Genomic DNA, 16,747 nt, shown 5'->3' with positions numbered 1-16,747 from the left:
AAGGTAAGAGGGACAGGAAGGAGCGTTGTAGCCATACGTGAGGATTTCTGAAGTCCTCGCACAGGAGCACGAGAAGCTGCAGGGTTTGAACAACGCTCCCCGAGACGGAAAAATGCAGGTGAGTCACCTACACACAGGGAAGGGCAGCACCACCCTGAGAGCACAAACACCCGGCGAGCTCCCTCGAAGGGCACTGGCAAGTGTTTTATATCACTGTGGCTAACAAAATATTTGCTGTGTCTTGCAGACGCTCCGGGAGAAGACAAGACATGCTTTCCACAAAAAAAGGAGCAGAATTTAAGAAGCAGAACTTAAGTGCTGTGCCCCGTTCATACACGTAGTGGAGTTAAAACTATTGAATCCAGACTTCTAGAGATGCCAATGTCTTTGCTGCAAGATCACTCTCCTACAAACAAGATTCAACGTTTGTTTTCATCTGTGCGTACGTTTGTAGAGTTTTACATGCAACTGTACAATTGTCTTAGGGCCTTCTGACCCACAGAGACATCGCTGCTGTCTCAAAATGCCTTGCAAGTTCCCATCTTTGATAAAAATCAGATGGACCAGAGATAACAAACGGTCTTTGTTTTCCTCTGACACATCAATTGATCTAAAATGATCTAAAGGGGCAGGTAGGACCGACCTGTGGGGAGCGACGTGACCCGAGCAAGGGACGCAGCCCCGTTTGGGCGGCCACATACGTACCCGTCCAGGATGGACTCTCTGCAGCAGTACAGGTTGTCAAACTTCTGCTTTGTGACCGAGTCGTTGACATTCATGGCTGGGACGCAGAGCTTCCCCGCTTTGGACAGCTGGTACAGCCTGTTACGAAAACGGGAAGAAACAGATCAATGGAAAAATATTTCCCTACTGTTGCGTGATCTCGAGGTCCTTGTTTTGCTGGGGTGAGCAGTAGACGTCTGCAGGGTCAAAGAAAACCTCTTAAAAGGAGCTCCTCGCTTCAGGAGGAGAAATAGCATTCTTCCTTCCACAGATATTTGTGTCTGTTTTCCTCCCCCACTGAAGAACTACCAGACTGGCAAGAGGCATTTCATAAAAACATCAAACAGCAGATCAGAAGGTGCTCTAGACTCCACGTGCCTCATAACTGTTGATAATACAACCATCCTCTGCTGTCCTCAAGATGACAAACCCCCCAAATCCTGCTTCAGATACCATAAGATGAGAGCTCCTGTAATTCCTCGTCAAGCTCTTACGGCTCAGGACAAAGAGGAATGGCCACAGAAGGGCAACATTCACAGTAACGTGGAGCTGCTGTGATCAGCACCTGCAGCAAAATATCCGTTTGAGCAGCAGTTGGAGTGGAATCACCGAGACACAGAGCAAGAACCAACCCAGGTGAGGAACACACCAACCTGATCTCCTACTTCCGAGAGCTGACTGAACTCCTGGCAGCAGCAAAACCACTAAAAATTAATCTAAAAAGAATCCCAGAATCATCTCAGTGGGAAAAGCCCTTGAAGATCCTCCAGTCCAACCATGAACCTCACACTGACCGTTCCCAACTCCACCAGATCCCTCAGCGCTGGGTCAGCCCGACTCTTCAACTCCTCCAGGGATGGGGACTCCCCCCCTGCCCTGGGCAGCCCATTCCAACGCCCAACAACCCCTTCTGCAAAGAAATCCTTCCGAAGAGCCAGTCTGACCCTGCCCTGGCGCAGCTTGAGGCCATTCCCTCTTGGCCTGTCTCTTGCTCCTTGGTTCAAGAGACTCATCCCCCCCCTCTCTGCACCCTCCTTTCAGGCAGTTGCAGAGGGCCATGAGGTCTCCCCTCAGCCTCCTCTTCTCCACACTAAACCCCCCCAGTTCCCTCAGCCGCTCCCCATCACACCTGTGCTCCAGACCCTGCACCAGCTCTGTTGCCCTTCCCTGGACACACTCGAGTCATTCAACGGCCTTTTTGGAGTCAGGGGCCCAAAAAAACGCTACACTATGGCTACGAAGAGAATCTGAAAACCATCTCTCTGCTCCAGACCTTGGGAAGGAGAACACGCTCCCCCAGTCAATCTCTACAGACCTCCTCCAGGTTTCTCCCCAGTCTCTCTTTGTCATCTGGGGAGCCTCAGTCCCCACGTTGTCTGTCCCCTGGAGGTAAGGGACATGCGTTCCCCGCACGCACACATCGATACTACCAACCTCCAGACACAACCTCACTCCTGCCACGGCAACGTGGGGAACAGTTTTTAACATTGCTTTGGTTTTACACATCTCATTTGTCCATATCGGGAACGATTCCGGATGCTAAAAATATTACCAGGTCCTTTTCTTGACCCCACTGGCTGCAAACCTGAATCGGTCGCTTCCTCATTTCAAATATTTCATTTCCCTGTTTCAAGGGCTGCCCGCACCTCTGGCCAAACTCTCAGCCAGCTCCCAGAGCTGCAGCCGAGCCTTTGTCCCTGCAGAAATAAAGAAAAGAGCAGAGTCTGCTGCTCTTCTCCTCCGTCCCCTATTTTCTGTCACCTGTGCTATGATTAACGTCACTGGCAGAGCAACGCTGACACCTCTCCTAACCCTGGGAGCCCCTTCGTCCGTCACAATTCTGACTGACGGATGTCACTCAGTCATACGCCTGCGTCTCCGTGGTTCTTCCTTTCTGGACTCCCACCCCAACTAGAGACTCATTTTCTCTTCCCAAATCTCACTTCTTCCCACAGATTTCATTTAGGACTACACTTCTGTCTATCTCCAAAGCCCAGCCCTTCCTTTTTTTATCTGCAAAACGAGGTCATACAACCATTGCCCCTATTTCCCAGGTGGAAAAACAACACCTTGTGTACTTTTTCCACCCGTGCAATGGTCAGTAGGTGCTTCTGCTCCTCGTCTGAAATTCGGAGCAGTAGTTCCAAGTCTATTGCTTTCACTATATGAGAGATTTAAAACAGCTCTTATGGAAAAGTCAAGCCCAAGCCGAAGAAAAACCTCGGACCACATATTAGGAGGTTCAACATTCAGCCAAATCTGCGGCATCTTACAGCTTGGGGATCTTTTGCTACCGGTCCCCTGAGGCAGAAGATGCTTTTTTGGGCCAAACGTTTCCGTGCTCACAGACCAGCCTGTTACAGTCCCGTTACCTGTGGACACCGGTCACGCTTTCTTCTACTATCCCCTTGATCTTCTTAAACATATTGGGATATTTCTTGTAAATCCAGTGAGTGAGATCTCCTCCGTCATCCAAGATCTGTAATAAAAACAACCACAAAGTCACCGCTCTGAAGATGCAGTAAGGCCTGCTGACCCCAAAAAGGTACAAGGGATAAGTCACAAGCTCAAAGCGCTCCTAATCAAGTCCATGTTTTGGCACCTCCAACACCACATCGTGACAGCTTGGGTGACACTACGCTGCTTGGTAGTCAGAGTGGGAGCGCTGCTTCACCGATACTGTGCTGCAAAGGCAACGGGTCAGACGAACATGGCGGACCTTGATGTTCATAATGAGACCAGAGGAAACATGGAAAATTGCTGTAGAAGCTCCTCTCTCCTCATCTCCCAGAAGCACAGATGGAAAAGCCTTTGAACCGTACCGAGACGTCAGCTTTTCTGGTATGACTGATAATGGAGGAGGATGAAGGAGGAGGAGGGTGATGGAGGAGGATGTAGAAGGATGAAGAAGGAGAAGGATGGAGAAGGATGGAGGAGGATGATGAAGGAGGAGAACGGAGGAGGATGATGGAGGATGGAGAAGGATGAAGAAGGAGAAGGATGGAGGAGGATCATGGAGGAGGAGGATGGAGGATGGAGAAGGATGGAGGAGGATGGAGAATGAGGGGGATGGAGGAGGATGGAGGATGGAGAAGGAGGAAGGTGGAGAAGGATGAAGAAGGAGAAGGATGGAGAAGGAAAAGGATGGAGGAGGATGAAGGAGGAGGAGAATGGAGATGGAGAAGGAGGAGGAGGGTGCAGAGCTACAATTATAATGTAACTGCATCATAAAACACTGTGTTAAAAATACCAAACCTCTTTTAGACAACAACTTCTGGTCTCTGCCCATTTCATCTGGCTGTGAACCTGTCTCAGAAGTACAAAACTCTTCTTTATCAGATCACGAGTCTCCCGAGCCACCCATTTCCTCCTAATGACACATTTCAGGGCGGTGGAGAAAGCCAGAGACTTACTGCTTTAATAAAAACATTAAAGATGAGCAAGTAAAGGTGCCCTTTGAAAAAGTGCCTTGGAAAGGACAAACGTGAAAACCATTTGGCTGCAAAAATCTAAAAATTGCAGTGAAAAGCGATGTCTAGGAGCTTGTCTGTTCTCTGCCGGTGAGAACACACACGTGTGCTTTCCAGCACATGGAAACACGCCTGGTAATGGCCTTGGACACGAAGGTCGTAACGCTGCTAAAAGTCTAACACACACACCCAGATACACCTTTCACGGGTTGATGTTATTCAGGTATTTTTGTGACGTGCTATAGTGTCGTCAGGATAATCAAAGACTTCAAGCTAAGGCTTATTTTCTCCCTTTGTAAGTACAGAACCTCTGATAATCACAGAAAATCTCGCTGCTAGTGACAGCCAGTGGAGTTCATTAGGAGGCTCGTCTGTCCTACAAACCTCGTAATGCACGTGGCCCCAGTCCCAACCACTTTGGGTCATCCCCTGCTGCATCTCAACACTCCAAGGAGGGTGCTGAGCTCTAAAAGCTTCAAAGAGGGACCCACCTGGGTACCATAAAGAGGTGTCTGGGAAAGACGAAAAGAAACAAGAAAAAAACCCAAACACATGCGTTTTGCCGAGTCCTCCTGCCACCCAGGTGGCCTCAGGTGGCCCAAGTGGTGCCCAAGGAAGGTGGGAAGTCTGACAACTCCCATTAGACTCAGAATTAAGAAAAAACAGGGAGCAGATTTCACCAAGCAGTGGGTGAAGTGCCAAGGACCTGTGCTAGCTGGGCCTGCTGAAAGCACATTGCCTGTATTGTTATTATCATCATCATCCTCCTCCTCTTTGCATGTTCCCTACGCCAATGCTAAAGAGTTCTGACTGAATCATCATCATCCTCATCATCCTCTTTGCATGTTCCCTGTCATCATTATCATCCTCTTTGCATAATCCCTACACTAACATCAAAGACTTTGGACCGCATCATCACTATCACCTTTGCATATTCCCTACACCAACGTCAAAGACCTCTGATTGCATCCTCCTCCTCCTCCTCTTCCTCCTTGCATGTTCCCTACACCAACGTTCAAGACTTCTGGCTGCCAAGCCGGCCCTTGGTAACCTACTGGTGTCCTCAAATGCAAACGTCAAACCCGGGCAGAAGCATCTCTGCTCGTTGGCCGGCGGTGGAGCTCGGTGTCTGCAGCCACCCAGGAAAAATTAACACTCCCACCATGTTCCTGCGGCAGAAAAAGCCCCATTGTGGGCTCAAAGATGACGTTCCTGAGTGTTGTCATGACACTACGTGGTGGCTTCACTGAGCCACCGCTCTGACATCCACGGGGAAAGAGTTACTTGGAAATGCTACATATTATTACAACCTTTTTCTCTCTAAATTGCAGGATTTTCCACTGACAGCGAGCGCTGTGGGTAGCAGCTGCTCCTCCACAAATGTCAGAGCCCAGCACGTGTGTCCCACGTAGACCTGATTCTTGAGCCTCCAGGGACCCCCCGAGATCCACCTCGTGCGTTCAGAGGCTGGGAAGTGGGGACAGGCAAGGGTTAAAGCGGGCTGAGCAGCTCTCCTGGGCCAGCCGAGGTAGGAATTCAGCAGCCTGGCTCCCAGGACGTCTTCATTTCATTAATCCCCATTTAATAGGGCACATAATCTTCTTTCTAAGAGAGAATTCGGGGGGTTGGCAGTTTCCTCTTTCCTAGGAGGGCAGGAAATGAAACAGAACCCAAACCAAATCAGTGGAGGGACTATTTTTTGGTGGAAGGTCACCTTGTAGCAGCCTCAAACAGCCAACGGCAAAACCCGGGGTATGTGCCCCATCTTGCTGCAGTTTTTTCAGCTTTACACAGGTTATCTGCCTTTTTTTGAATTCTTCCCAGGCAGATTTTTTTCTCAGGGAAAAAAGCCTTTATTTGACATGCAAAGAGTTTTTCGTACAGAAAAGGAGCCGTTGGAGATGCGAGCCTTGCTCTGCCTCTCGGCGCTGCTGCCTGACGCCCACTGAGAGGCACGATCTGCAAACCAACGCTCCCGGCTGCAGTTCATCAACCTCCCTCTTGATTTTGGCACTTTCAGCTCAGAGCAGAGCGTGCCGGAGTCGTCACACCTGTAAAAAACATCTTCCCATCACCCCGGGCCTGCAGGGACATTCCTCTCTTTGGAGACAGGACCATCCTCTGACCTGAGCACCAGAAGATACTTAATCCTGCTCCTCCTCAGCAGTACTCACCCTGAATTTTGATGATTTTTGACTGATTTGGTGTATCCACATCCCCTTGGTAGATGTTTCTCTCTCAGTGTTTTTCTCTCCAAGTAAGCAATTTCACATTGCTGTCTGCACAGGAGGGCTGTGGCTTCTCACTCCCTCAGTCCTTCCATTTCACATTTTCTCCAGCAGAAAATCTCTTTCATGAAAGAAACTGGTGTCTCGGGGTGCCATTTTACAACCTTTTTAAACCCATCTAAGACCCCGCCGCCAACGAACATCTCACCCTGTTCCCCTTCCAAACTCTGTCGGGGCAACAGCCGACACTATGCGGTTGATCTTGCCAAACCCAAGCTGATTAAAATTAGCTAGAATTAGCTCAGCAACATGGTTGAAAATAACTCCCTACAGAAAATGACTGGTGAAAACACAAGGAGATGGCAGGAAGGCATGGTCGGAGGCGGCATCGAAATCCCCTGGCGCCAGCATGGTCCTGGATCAGTTTATGCTGCAAAGGAAACCAAACTCTCAGACTTTAGTATTTTTCAGAAAAAAACCCTCCTCTGAGCCATTCCTGTGCAGACAGAGCACTCCTCTGAAGGTCTGTTACTCCCATCAGAAAACCCAAGGTGTCTTTATTTTGCAGACTCTTGGTATTTGTGGCTACCTGTTCCCAGGGAGCAGCGCCACACAGAAGTCCTAACATTGAATATTCAGATTTTTGGACTGTGAGACATCCCTATTTATTTGCACGATCAGCTCCACCACGCCTCGCTGTGCCTACCTGGACACAGGACTGGCGAGGGCCAGCGAAGCGGTTCTAAACGGGACTCCTGGGGGGTATTTCAAGCCTTGATATTGTCAGCGTGGCTTACAGCAAGCTGCTGAACTACTTCGACCCATTTTGCTTTCTCTTAAGTAGAAACAGAGATTGCACTTCTCTTTATTGAGCTTAAAGATGTAGAAGCCTGGAAATGGAGATGCATTTCCATGCTACTTTCATCTGGGATCAACAAGTACAACTTGGATGGATCAACAAGAATGAGTTGGATAGTTACGCTCTGCATTACTCCACACTTAAGAGTCCAAATGGATTATTTCTTGCTGGGCAGAGATAGGCACGTTACTAAATCACTTTTCACAGAGAGAGAATTTCCCATCAGATCACACCGTGGCATGTAGCGCTGCACAGAACGTCTTCAGAGCCCCGTACAGTCATTAATAATCATCAGCGCTGCTGAAAGGTATCATTGGTGTTTTGCTGATGGGCAGAGAGGACAAGACAAGAGACATTTCTTCGCTGTGAGGGTGGTGAGGCCCTGGCACAGGTTGCCCAGAGAAGCTGTGGCTGCCCCCTCCCTGGAAGGGTTCAAGGCCAGGTTGGACGGGGCTTTGGGCAACCTGGGCTAGTGGAAGGTGTCCCTGCCCATGGCTGGGGGGTGGAACTAGGTCATCTTTAAGGTCCCTTCCAACCCAAACCATCCTGTGATTCTATGAAACCCTTGAATGTGGGGACTCCTGTTAAGGAGGGAGCTCTTCAAAAAACTCGGGTGACCAATGTAATACTCCTCCTTTCCTGAAACATCTGCCACACATTTTAAATTTTGGTAAGGTCTTTTGGTTTTTCTTTAAAAATTAAAATGAACGTTTCATTTTTCCAAAACACTTGAAATCTGAAGTGGAAGGTGTCCCTGCCTGTGGCAGGAGGGTTGGAACTGGATGATCTTTAAGGTCCCTTCCAACCCAAACCCTTCCATGATTCTCTGAAAAAAGGTTAGATTTGGGTTTATACAAAGGTCATGGGCTGCCAGGAGCAGCAGCTCAGGCTCAGTCCTACAACCTGGGGACGTATCTCCTTGATTCAGGATATGAGGGGAAATTCTCAGTCTCAACAGGAGAGAAAAAATATGATGCATGTTCTAAAAAGTTGCCATCAGCACAGGGAGCAGAGTAGCTCCATCTCATTTCAGCCTTGAGGCTGGACGGGCCGGAGAGGCAAATTTCACCTTGCTTCTGTGGCCGAGTTTGCCAGTTCTTCTGAAATAATCATACAAAGAAGATCCTTTCCAATCCCGTTCTTCACCCAGTGTCCAGCATCCTATTTCTTATCTCTAAAAACATGGACCTTCAAAATCCGGTGTGCAAATCTTTGGGAATTGCTAGATCCGAGGTGTTTGGGGCTCCCCAGCAATTACTTCCGTGCTCCAGAAGCAGGTCTGAAAACACACTGATGGCTGGAGACACGTCGCAGAATCAAGAGGCCTGAAGAAATCCTGGGAAAGCATAATATGCATATTCTGGTACGTTGATTTCTTCAATTACTGACATTTTTGATGGGAAATTATTCCTCAAAAAGATGAAGAAAGCTGCTGTCGTGTCTAGACTCAGATTCGTAGCTTGGGGGTGGATTTTTTTGACATTCATGATTCTTTTTAAAGGTGACAGCAAGGAAGTGAGCAGGTGTAGACTGGAAGGGACAAAAAACCCACCTCAAACAAGCTGATATTGGCAAACAAACAATACAGATACACGCCTACCTTCCACCTTCCATTACTTTTCATCTAATTTAGATCATAAGCTCCAAGGCTCAAAACCTGTCGGGAAGCAGGATGAAAACAGCACATTTGACAGCTGCAAATTATTCCGCTCACCTAGTTTAGGGTTCTCGGTTTTCCCTAGAAACAAGGGCAGAATAAACCAGCAAAGTACGGAGCTGGGCTACCTGAGGTTCTGTGTTCATACAGTAAGAGCAGGTTTAAAGTGTAGAAATCACCTAAAAATGTTATTTTTGTTCTGAAACAGAAGCCTTGCGTAGATAGGAAAAATCACATCAACCAAAGGTGTGAATTTAATCGACCGTGGTAAAAGGGATGCAACCCCTTTTCAGAACAGGCTGATTTTGAGTCATTTTTTACTGGCTAGATTAAATGAATTTGGTTTAAACTGGACCAAGCTACCCTGGAAGCAAACTAGGCACCCAATAAACTTTGTGTTAACGCAGCTATGCTTATTTAGAAAACAGTTTAACAAAACCCTGCTTGGTAGGCAAGATCCACATGCAGAAGTCGTTTAACCCCCTTTCTCCCTGAGTTTACACCTGTGAGACTGAGAGAAGTTCATTTCCCTCACTGCGTAGTTAATTGTAAAGTGCTCTGAAGGTAAACGCTGTGTTAGCACCAAGCCTTAACTAAGTTCGGTCTAAATTTGGGAGGAAAACACAGACCAGCACTAAACCCTCCTCCTTCTCTTCAGATGAGAGCTACCCACGCTTCAACACGTGCCCAGCATTTTAGGGTCGGCCCCGGCTCACCATGTTGGGCTGCCATCCTTCGACGTTGACGCAGCGATCGATGCACCACCAGAAGTCGTCTTCAGATTCTCCCTTCCAGGCGAAGACGGGGAACCCTGGCACAGAGAGGGAGACGGGTGCTAACACACAAATCCCTTAGCAAATCCCTTGGGTATCGGCTCTCCCTACGTCCACGCGTGATCCACCGGGCTCCTGACACCACTGCGGTCTTGCCCGCGGTCTGATTTTTCAACATCTACCTTCTAGAAGAAGCTTCAGAGATAAACATTGAAGACACACACTGAAGGCAGCAGACAGGAGTCAGTTTTAGCCTAATTTCTTCCTCTCCCCCAAGAAAAAGCCACCAGATGAGAGGGCAGCACGCTCTCAATGATAACATTTATTTGCAAAATCAAGCTTTTGCTGCAAGTTAGATGTCCTACCTTCCTGCCAGGCACGTTAGCCACAAAATTTGAATGTATTCTGATTTATGAGCAATTATTATTCAGCTTCGAGCAAGACTAGGTAACAGGCAAGGCAGTGAGTTTGGCTTCTTCTGGGTCTCCCAGCTCTCAGGGTAAAATCCTTACCCAGGAAAAACAGGATTTGAATTAAGGCATCTCCCAGTTGAGCAGCAACATGGACAGCTTCTGTCTTGTGAGTTATGTCCCCCCCAAATCCTCCCTTTCACCCCTTTTAGCCAAAGTTATGACTCAAATTTATAGAAGTGAAATCAAATTTAGCTTAGTTCCTTTTAGCAAAATAACTTTCAGGTTCACGCAGCCCACTCAGCTCATAATGTGCAGCACCATCATTTTGTACTACGGACTTTTGTACTCCAGAGGAAAGTTATTCTAAGATTTTCAGACCAGTGGAAAGGATTGATGTTGTGCTGTTTACCTCCTATAGGTTTATTCGAAATTGAAGAGAATGAAGGGAAAAAACTGTAAGAGATGGTAAATGAGCTAAATACGATGGGGCAGTAAGAAAACTTTTTAAAACCAGAAAAAACAAAGAGGGTGAAGTTTCCTACCGCTCTCAGCAAGGGCAGCAGCCACTTCATTAAGAGTAGAGTAGATGTTGCACGCAGCCCATCGGCACTGCGCACCCAACGCACCAAGAGTCTCCATTAGGACCTGGATTTAAACAAAACAAAAAAAAAATCAGAAAGAGCACCGCAAGGAGCAATATACAATGCAAAGAGCGATACACAAGCGGGATTTTCATTCGCTATTTGTGGGGAAGCTTCTGGGGGGATCTGAAGTTGGGTTTAAGCAGCATCAGGGTCCTTAGAGAGTTGCACAGAGAATAATTTTGCCATTACTTTTTTTTTTTTTTCAATTTTAAATGGATGAAGTAAGAAAGAACTTCAAAGTATATTTTATATGCAGCATATATATGTGCGTGGGTGTATATAAATATGTAGATATGCAGATTTCACTCAGCAAAGTCCCAAATCTAGTCAGGAGAAAGCACTCCTGTCCCATGATTGGAGGAGAAACCACAGCTCTTGAATTGCATAAGTGATGACTGACCACTTCTTCCTGCTTATACGATACAGGTAATTCAATTCCCTTGGTTATCGCTACCCAAGCAATGCCTCATGAATACGTGTGTTGCATCATCTTTAAGCACAGGCTCTGTTTATCTGGAAACGTTCACAAAATCCACCATTCTCTTTTTACTTGGTGCTGGACTTAGAGACTGCATCTCTACATTAACTGCTTGGGGTCTATTTTAGAGAATAAGCGGGGGAAAATCCCTGTCTGGAGTTTATGGAGGGGGTCTCACAGCCGTCTGCGCCGTAATGTGCGTGCAGCCCACGATCTTGGCCCCAGCCAGTGGCTTCTCTCCCTGAGCTCTCTTCCTCAAAGCCATCAGCGCAGGCATTTCTGAAAGGCAAAATAACAAACCACAGATCCATCAACGTGATGGAAAGAGGGATGAGCACAGAAAAAGCAGCCAGCATCACTTCTTGCCCTGCTATCTGGTATTCCTATAAATTCGTGCAGCTGGGGCAGCTTCAGAACAAGCTAAAGCCTTGAGAGCAGCATCAAATAAGTCATGGCACAGCTGAAAAGGACCCAACAACCCTCTGCAGCTTTTCCCTACTATTTAAGATGTAGCATCATCACATTTTCAAATTTCTACCTGTGAATGCTCAAGTGAGGCTAGAGAAAATCTGCTTCAGACCGAGGAGGACTTGGGACTCGCTGCTCTGATGAGCCTCTCCAAGATCCCTCCAACTACCTAAACTCTGCACGGCCTTTGCTACAGATTTTTGGAGACAATCGTGCTAAAACAAAGTTGCCTAATTTATTTGATGAATTTCACCTTTTCTACTGATTTTAACAAAATGAATTTGACTATAGAGTAGTCCTTCAGCAGCTGGTTGGTTGGAGCTACACGGCGCATAACCCTCTAACTCCTTTCCATCCCACAAAATCCCAGAAAAGTTTTCCCATCGCTAATGGGAACAGTGTCAAGAAACCACCAATATACCGACCCTCACAAGCAGAGGATTTGGGGGAAGGAAGAACCCCACAAGACAGCCTAGCACAATGTGGAGCTTGAAGAACGTGCCCCGTTTACCTTGTTCAGCAATTTCAATCTCTCGGCGCCCAAATTCTGCCTGCTTTATGTTTTTCACACAGAAATCACTGCTGCCTTTGGAGTTCTTCTGCTGCTTGTCTCGGGGGGAGGTCTCATCATCAGAGCTGTCTGTGTAGGAGGCAGCTGGAGGAAGAAAAGGAGGTCAGAGACAGAACAAAATGTTCCCTAAAGCCAAACCACCTGCAGTGGAAGGGCGCAGATGATCTGCTGGATGTGCTTCTCCATGGGCACGTGCCAACTCCTTCCATCCTCAGCTGGGATCTCCTCTTCTCCTGACAACGACCAGTGATTTCCCCACAGTCAGCTTTTACCTGCAGTGACTGCCTCACTCTCATCTACCTCTACTGCAACACCACACTGGAGGGAATTAGCTCGAGCACTGCCCGTGTCCCCCACAGGTTCATCTCCTCATGCTCTGCAGCTCCCCTGTAGCCTTCTCCCATCTCTCTTCCCAAATATTAGAATCCCAGAATCCTTCAGGTTGGAAAAGCCCCTCGGGATCATCGAGCCCAACCCTCAGCCCCACTCTACAAAGTTCTCCCCTACCCCACATCCCCCCACAGCTCATCCAAACGACCCTTAAACACACCCAGGGATGGGGACTCCACCCCCTCCCTGGGCAGCCTATTCCACTCTCTGACCACTCTTGCTGGGAAACATTTTTCCTCATGTCCAGTCTGAACCTCCCCTGTTGCAGTTTAAAGCCGTTCCCCCTTGTTCTGTCACTAATTCCCTGTGAGAAGAGACCAGCACCAACCTCTCCACAACGTCCTTTCAGGGAGCTGTAGAGTGATGAGGTCTCCCCTCACCTTCTCCTCCTCACACTGAACAGTCCCAGCTCCTTCAATCTCTCCTCACAGGATTTAAGCCTTTACAGCTCTGAGATACCCAACAAAAATGCCTATTAATATTTTGAGTACTCCCAAAGCATTAAGAGTTGTAATTTATGACAGGATAGATACAAGACCCTATTTCATTTTAAACAACGGCATGGTGAAGGCTGCTAGTTAATGATTCAGTTATAGTGGTATTCCCAGTGCTTGGATTTATTCAGTTTCAACATTCCTCAATTAGGGCAGTGGCAACAACCTGCTGCTTGGGAGGCTCACACGGGATGGTAGGAAGAAACTTGTTCATCGGGAGGACAATGCAACATTGGCACAGGTTGCCAGGAGAGGTGGTGGCCTCTTCATCATCACAGAATCCCCATGGAAGGGACCTTAAAGCCCATCCAGTGCCACCCCCTGCCCCGGGCAGGGACACCTTCCACTAGCCCAGGTTGCCCAAAGCCCCGTCCAGCCTGGCCTTGAACCCTTCCAGGGAGGGGGCAGCCACAGCTTCTCTGGGCAACCTGTGCCAGGGCCTCACCCCCCTCACAGGGAACAATTTCTCCCTTAGATCTCATCTAAATCTCCCCTCTGTCAGTTTAAACCCATTCCCCCTCGTCCTATCCCTCCCCCCTGATGACGAGTCCCTCCCCCCTTTCCTGTAGCCCCTTTCAGTCCTGCGAGGCCGCTCTAAGGTCTCCCCAGAGCCTTCTCTTCTCCAGCTGAACCCCCCAACTCTCTCAGCCTGTCCTCACAGGGGGGTGCTCCAGCCCCCTGAGCATCTTCGTGGCCTCCTCTGGCCCCGCTCGAGCAGGTCCGTGTCCTTCTGCCGTTGGTGCCCCCAGAGCTGGACCCAGCACTGCAGGGGGGTCTCCTGAGAGCAGAGGGGGAGAATCCCCCCCTCGCCCTGCTGCCCACACTGCTCTGGGTGCAGCCCAGCACACGGGTGGCTTTCTGGGCTGCCAGCGCACGTTGCTGGCTCACAGGCAGTTTTCCACCCACCAACCCCCCCAAGTCCTTCTCCTTGTGGCTGCTCTCCATCCCCTCCTTGCCCAGCCTGGGTTTGTGCTTGGGATTGCCCCGACCCATGGGCAGGACCTTGCCCTTGGCCTTGTTGAACTCCATGAGGTTTGCACGTCCCACCTCTCCAGCCTGTCCCGGTCCCTCTGGATGGATCCCTTCCCTCCAGCACATCACTGCACCACACAGCTCGGTGCCATCAGAACTTGCTGAGGGTGCCTCGATCCCCCTGTCCGTGTCCCCAACAAAGATGTCCAACCCCGACCCCTGAGGATGCCACTCGTCACTGCTCTCCACTTGGACATGGAGCCATCCTTGGAGGACTTCAGGACTTGGTTAGAGCACCATGGCTCACCTCATCCTGTGCTGGTGATGTCCTGCTCTGAGTGGGCAGGGGGGCAAGATGACCTTGTTGATTCCTCCCAACCAACATCTCTGTACCTCTACAGACAGCTCAATCCAGCCCTTGGATTTTCCCTTTCTATTATAAATGACAAACAATTGGATGTGTATTTCATCTTTTGCTTTTCTGGATCTTTTTTAACCCCTCCTCCCTCTTACTCTTTTGATAAGAGGAAGAAAGATGGCACCACTTCTCTCTGTAGTAAGGAGCCTAGAGGGGATAGCAAACCTATGGTCTCACAGAATCAGATTATGCTTTTTGTTTCAGATGATATATGGCTAACAGGCATGGATGTGCATGTGAATGCAGAATTAATTACAGTTGATGTCAATAACTGTCTCCCTTTCCTATCAATGTCCTCCAAACTTTGGGTTAGGCAACTAGTCTATGGCAGATGACACACGGAGATTTACCGAAGAGCCCTTCATGGAGTTAGAAATCCCCCTTCCTATTCACTTGGATTACTAAAATCACATGTAGAGTCCGTTTTCGATTCAAGCTGAGAAGAATTAGCCACCACTTCTGTTTCCACTTTATCTGGATCAGGTGAAGAGACCATTTGTGCTGTGTTTTCCTCTGGAATAGGCCCCTATGTGGGAGACCAGACCTCTTTCATTTTCTAGGACTGGCATCAGCAGTCAAAGCAAGACATAAGGCTTGGAGATGGACTAGAAAGCATCACTCTTCTTTCCTTTCTGGAGATAAAGCACCCAGTACATGGGCCCCTTCGTCCAGCTGAGCTCCTCACAACCACCACCTCCTCCTCCTCATCTCTGGCAGGAGCCACACTTTGGGACCCAAATCAGAAGTCTCATCCACATGGTCATCCCCCATTCCTCATGAAAGTGCCCTCACGTTTTTCTCCAAGTCTTTACTCTCCAAATCACGTGGTTCTTCTAAAATGAGCACAAGACCTGACATCAAATTATTTCTTACAGCAGAAGAGGACCACCTTCGTAGAACAGCACTTTCCATGACAGCCTCAGTGAAGTTGGCCAATATTGTGCATTGCTAACGAATGACGTGCATGTGGGAGGGCATCACATATGATGATGAGCTGTTTTGAGAGTTCTTTGAGAAAGAGAGGTCTTTGCTGTCTTGATGATGAGCTCCCTTTCTTCCACACCAGAAAATAACTGGTTGAATATTTATCTAGGAAACATTGCATAGCCAAACTCAACAGCTACTGGCGTTGAGTGATGTGTTGCACGCGTGAGCAAGCTTCTCTCCCAGGCACAGTCTCCAAGAGGGAACCATCTACACCAAACACCCAAGGGAGTTGTTCTACCCAACAATCAGTACAGATTCCCAGCTTTCGACCCCAATTCTGTGCCAAAGGAATTAGGTAGCGGGAAGGGTGAGTGTTTCTTACACAGTGTCATCAGAAGAATTGCGTTGAACCCCTGAGCTTATCACCACCCACCAGTACTCCCAAAAAGCTGCAGCTTTCCAGAGGCATCTGGACCTCAAGTGAAGATTGATACCGAGAGCCCCTTCCAAGAACCTGGAATAAAGGCAAACCACCCTCTACCCAGCACTTCAACAGCTCTATTAACATTTTCACACCAGAAAACCCAAACCAAGGAATTAAACCCTTCACCCTCAGCACGGCCATGGGCTTGCCCGTCCTGCAGCACCCAGCAAGCTGATTACTTTCTCTTCTGGCCTGTGTGAAGCGTTTGAATGATCCCAAGGAAAAAAAGCTTAGCGCTTGCCGCTGTCGGCGTGCCAGGCTCCCTGAGACCCGCTCGGGTCTTAATCCGCTTACGGAGGAGAATTATGCATTGCTGAAATTTCTCTGCAAAGGCTCCATCCTCAGCGGGGTGTGAAAGACAAGTCCGACCCTGCAAACAACACGCTGATGGCAATATAGCTCTGAATTTGTGTTCACAATCCCGCAGCAGCTCTTGAAGGACCAGGAGCCTGGCTTAATAACAAAAGAACACCTTATATAATACCAAGCTCTTGTGTATCAAGGACTCCCGAAGGAAGAATTAGTTAAAGGAGGATTATTTCCTTGAAGACAGCTAATCTGTGCAGAGGTTTCTTTAAAACCATAGATCTTGGTTCTGGGAGCTGAAAGAAATTTTTTTAAACAAAAAACCCCACCTAGATGGTAGCCAGATTTTCATATGCAGATGGTTCTTTGCTGTTACATATGTATAATATAGGGTAGTGCATATAGCACCATGGTAATTAAACTAATATTGTTAGTGTAGTATAAGAGCATACTAATATATAACAATAAATTT

General features: G+C 48.2%; 1 protein-coding gene across 2 annotated transcripts in view; it reads right to left on the bottom strand.

Moving 5' to 3' along the window:
- The window catches only part of AHCYL2 (adenosylhomocysteinase like 2), a 111,221-nt gene that overhangs the window by 12,092 nt on the left and 82,382 nt on the right, over positions 1–16,747 (bottom strand). For both annotated transcript variants that reach the window (XM_074869614.1, XM_074869615.1), the window contains exons 3-8: positions 12,225–12,368; positions 11,424–11,524; positions 10,666–10,768; positions 9,654–9,748; positions 3,096–3,202; positions 706–822 (exon numbers count right to left, since the gene is read on the bottom strand). In XM_074869614.1, coding sequence (XP_074725715.1) covers positions 706–822; positions 3,096–3,202; positions 9,654–9,748; positions 10,666–10,768; positions 11,424–11,524; positions 12,225–12,368 — 667 coding nt within the window. The remainder of the gene's footprint in view (positions 1–705; positions 823–3,095; positions 3,203–9,653; positions 9,749–10,665; positions 10,769–11,423; positions 11,525–12,224; positions 12,369–16,747) is intronic.

This window comes from Strix uralensis, chromosome 5, assembly GCF_047716275.1.
Source record: "Strix uralensis isolate ZFMK-TIS-50842 chromosome 5, bStrUra1, whole genome shotgun sequence".
Lineage (NCBI taxonomy): Eukaryota > Metazoa > Chordata > Aves > Strigiformes > Strigidae > Strix > Strix uralensis.
Note: the sequence above shows the minus strand (reverse complement) of the source record. Positions and strands in the feature narration are given on the sequence as shown.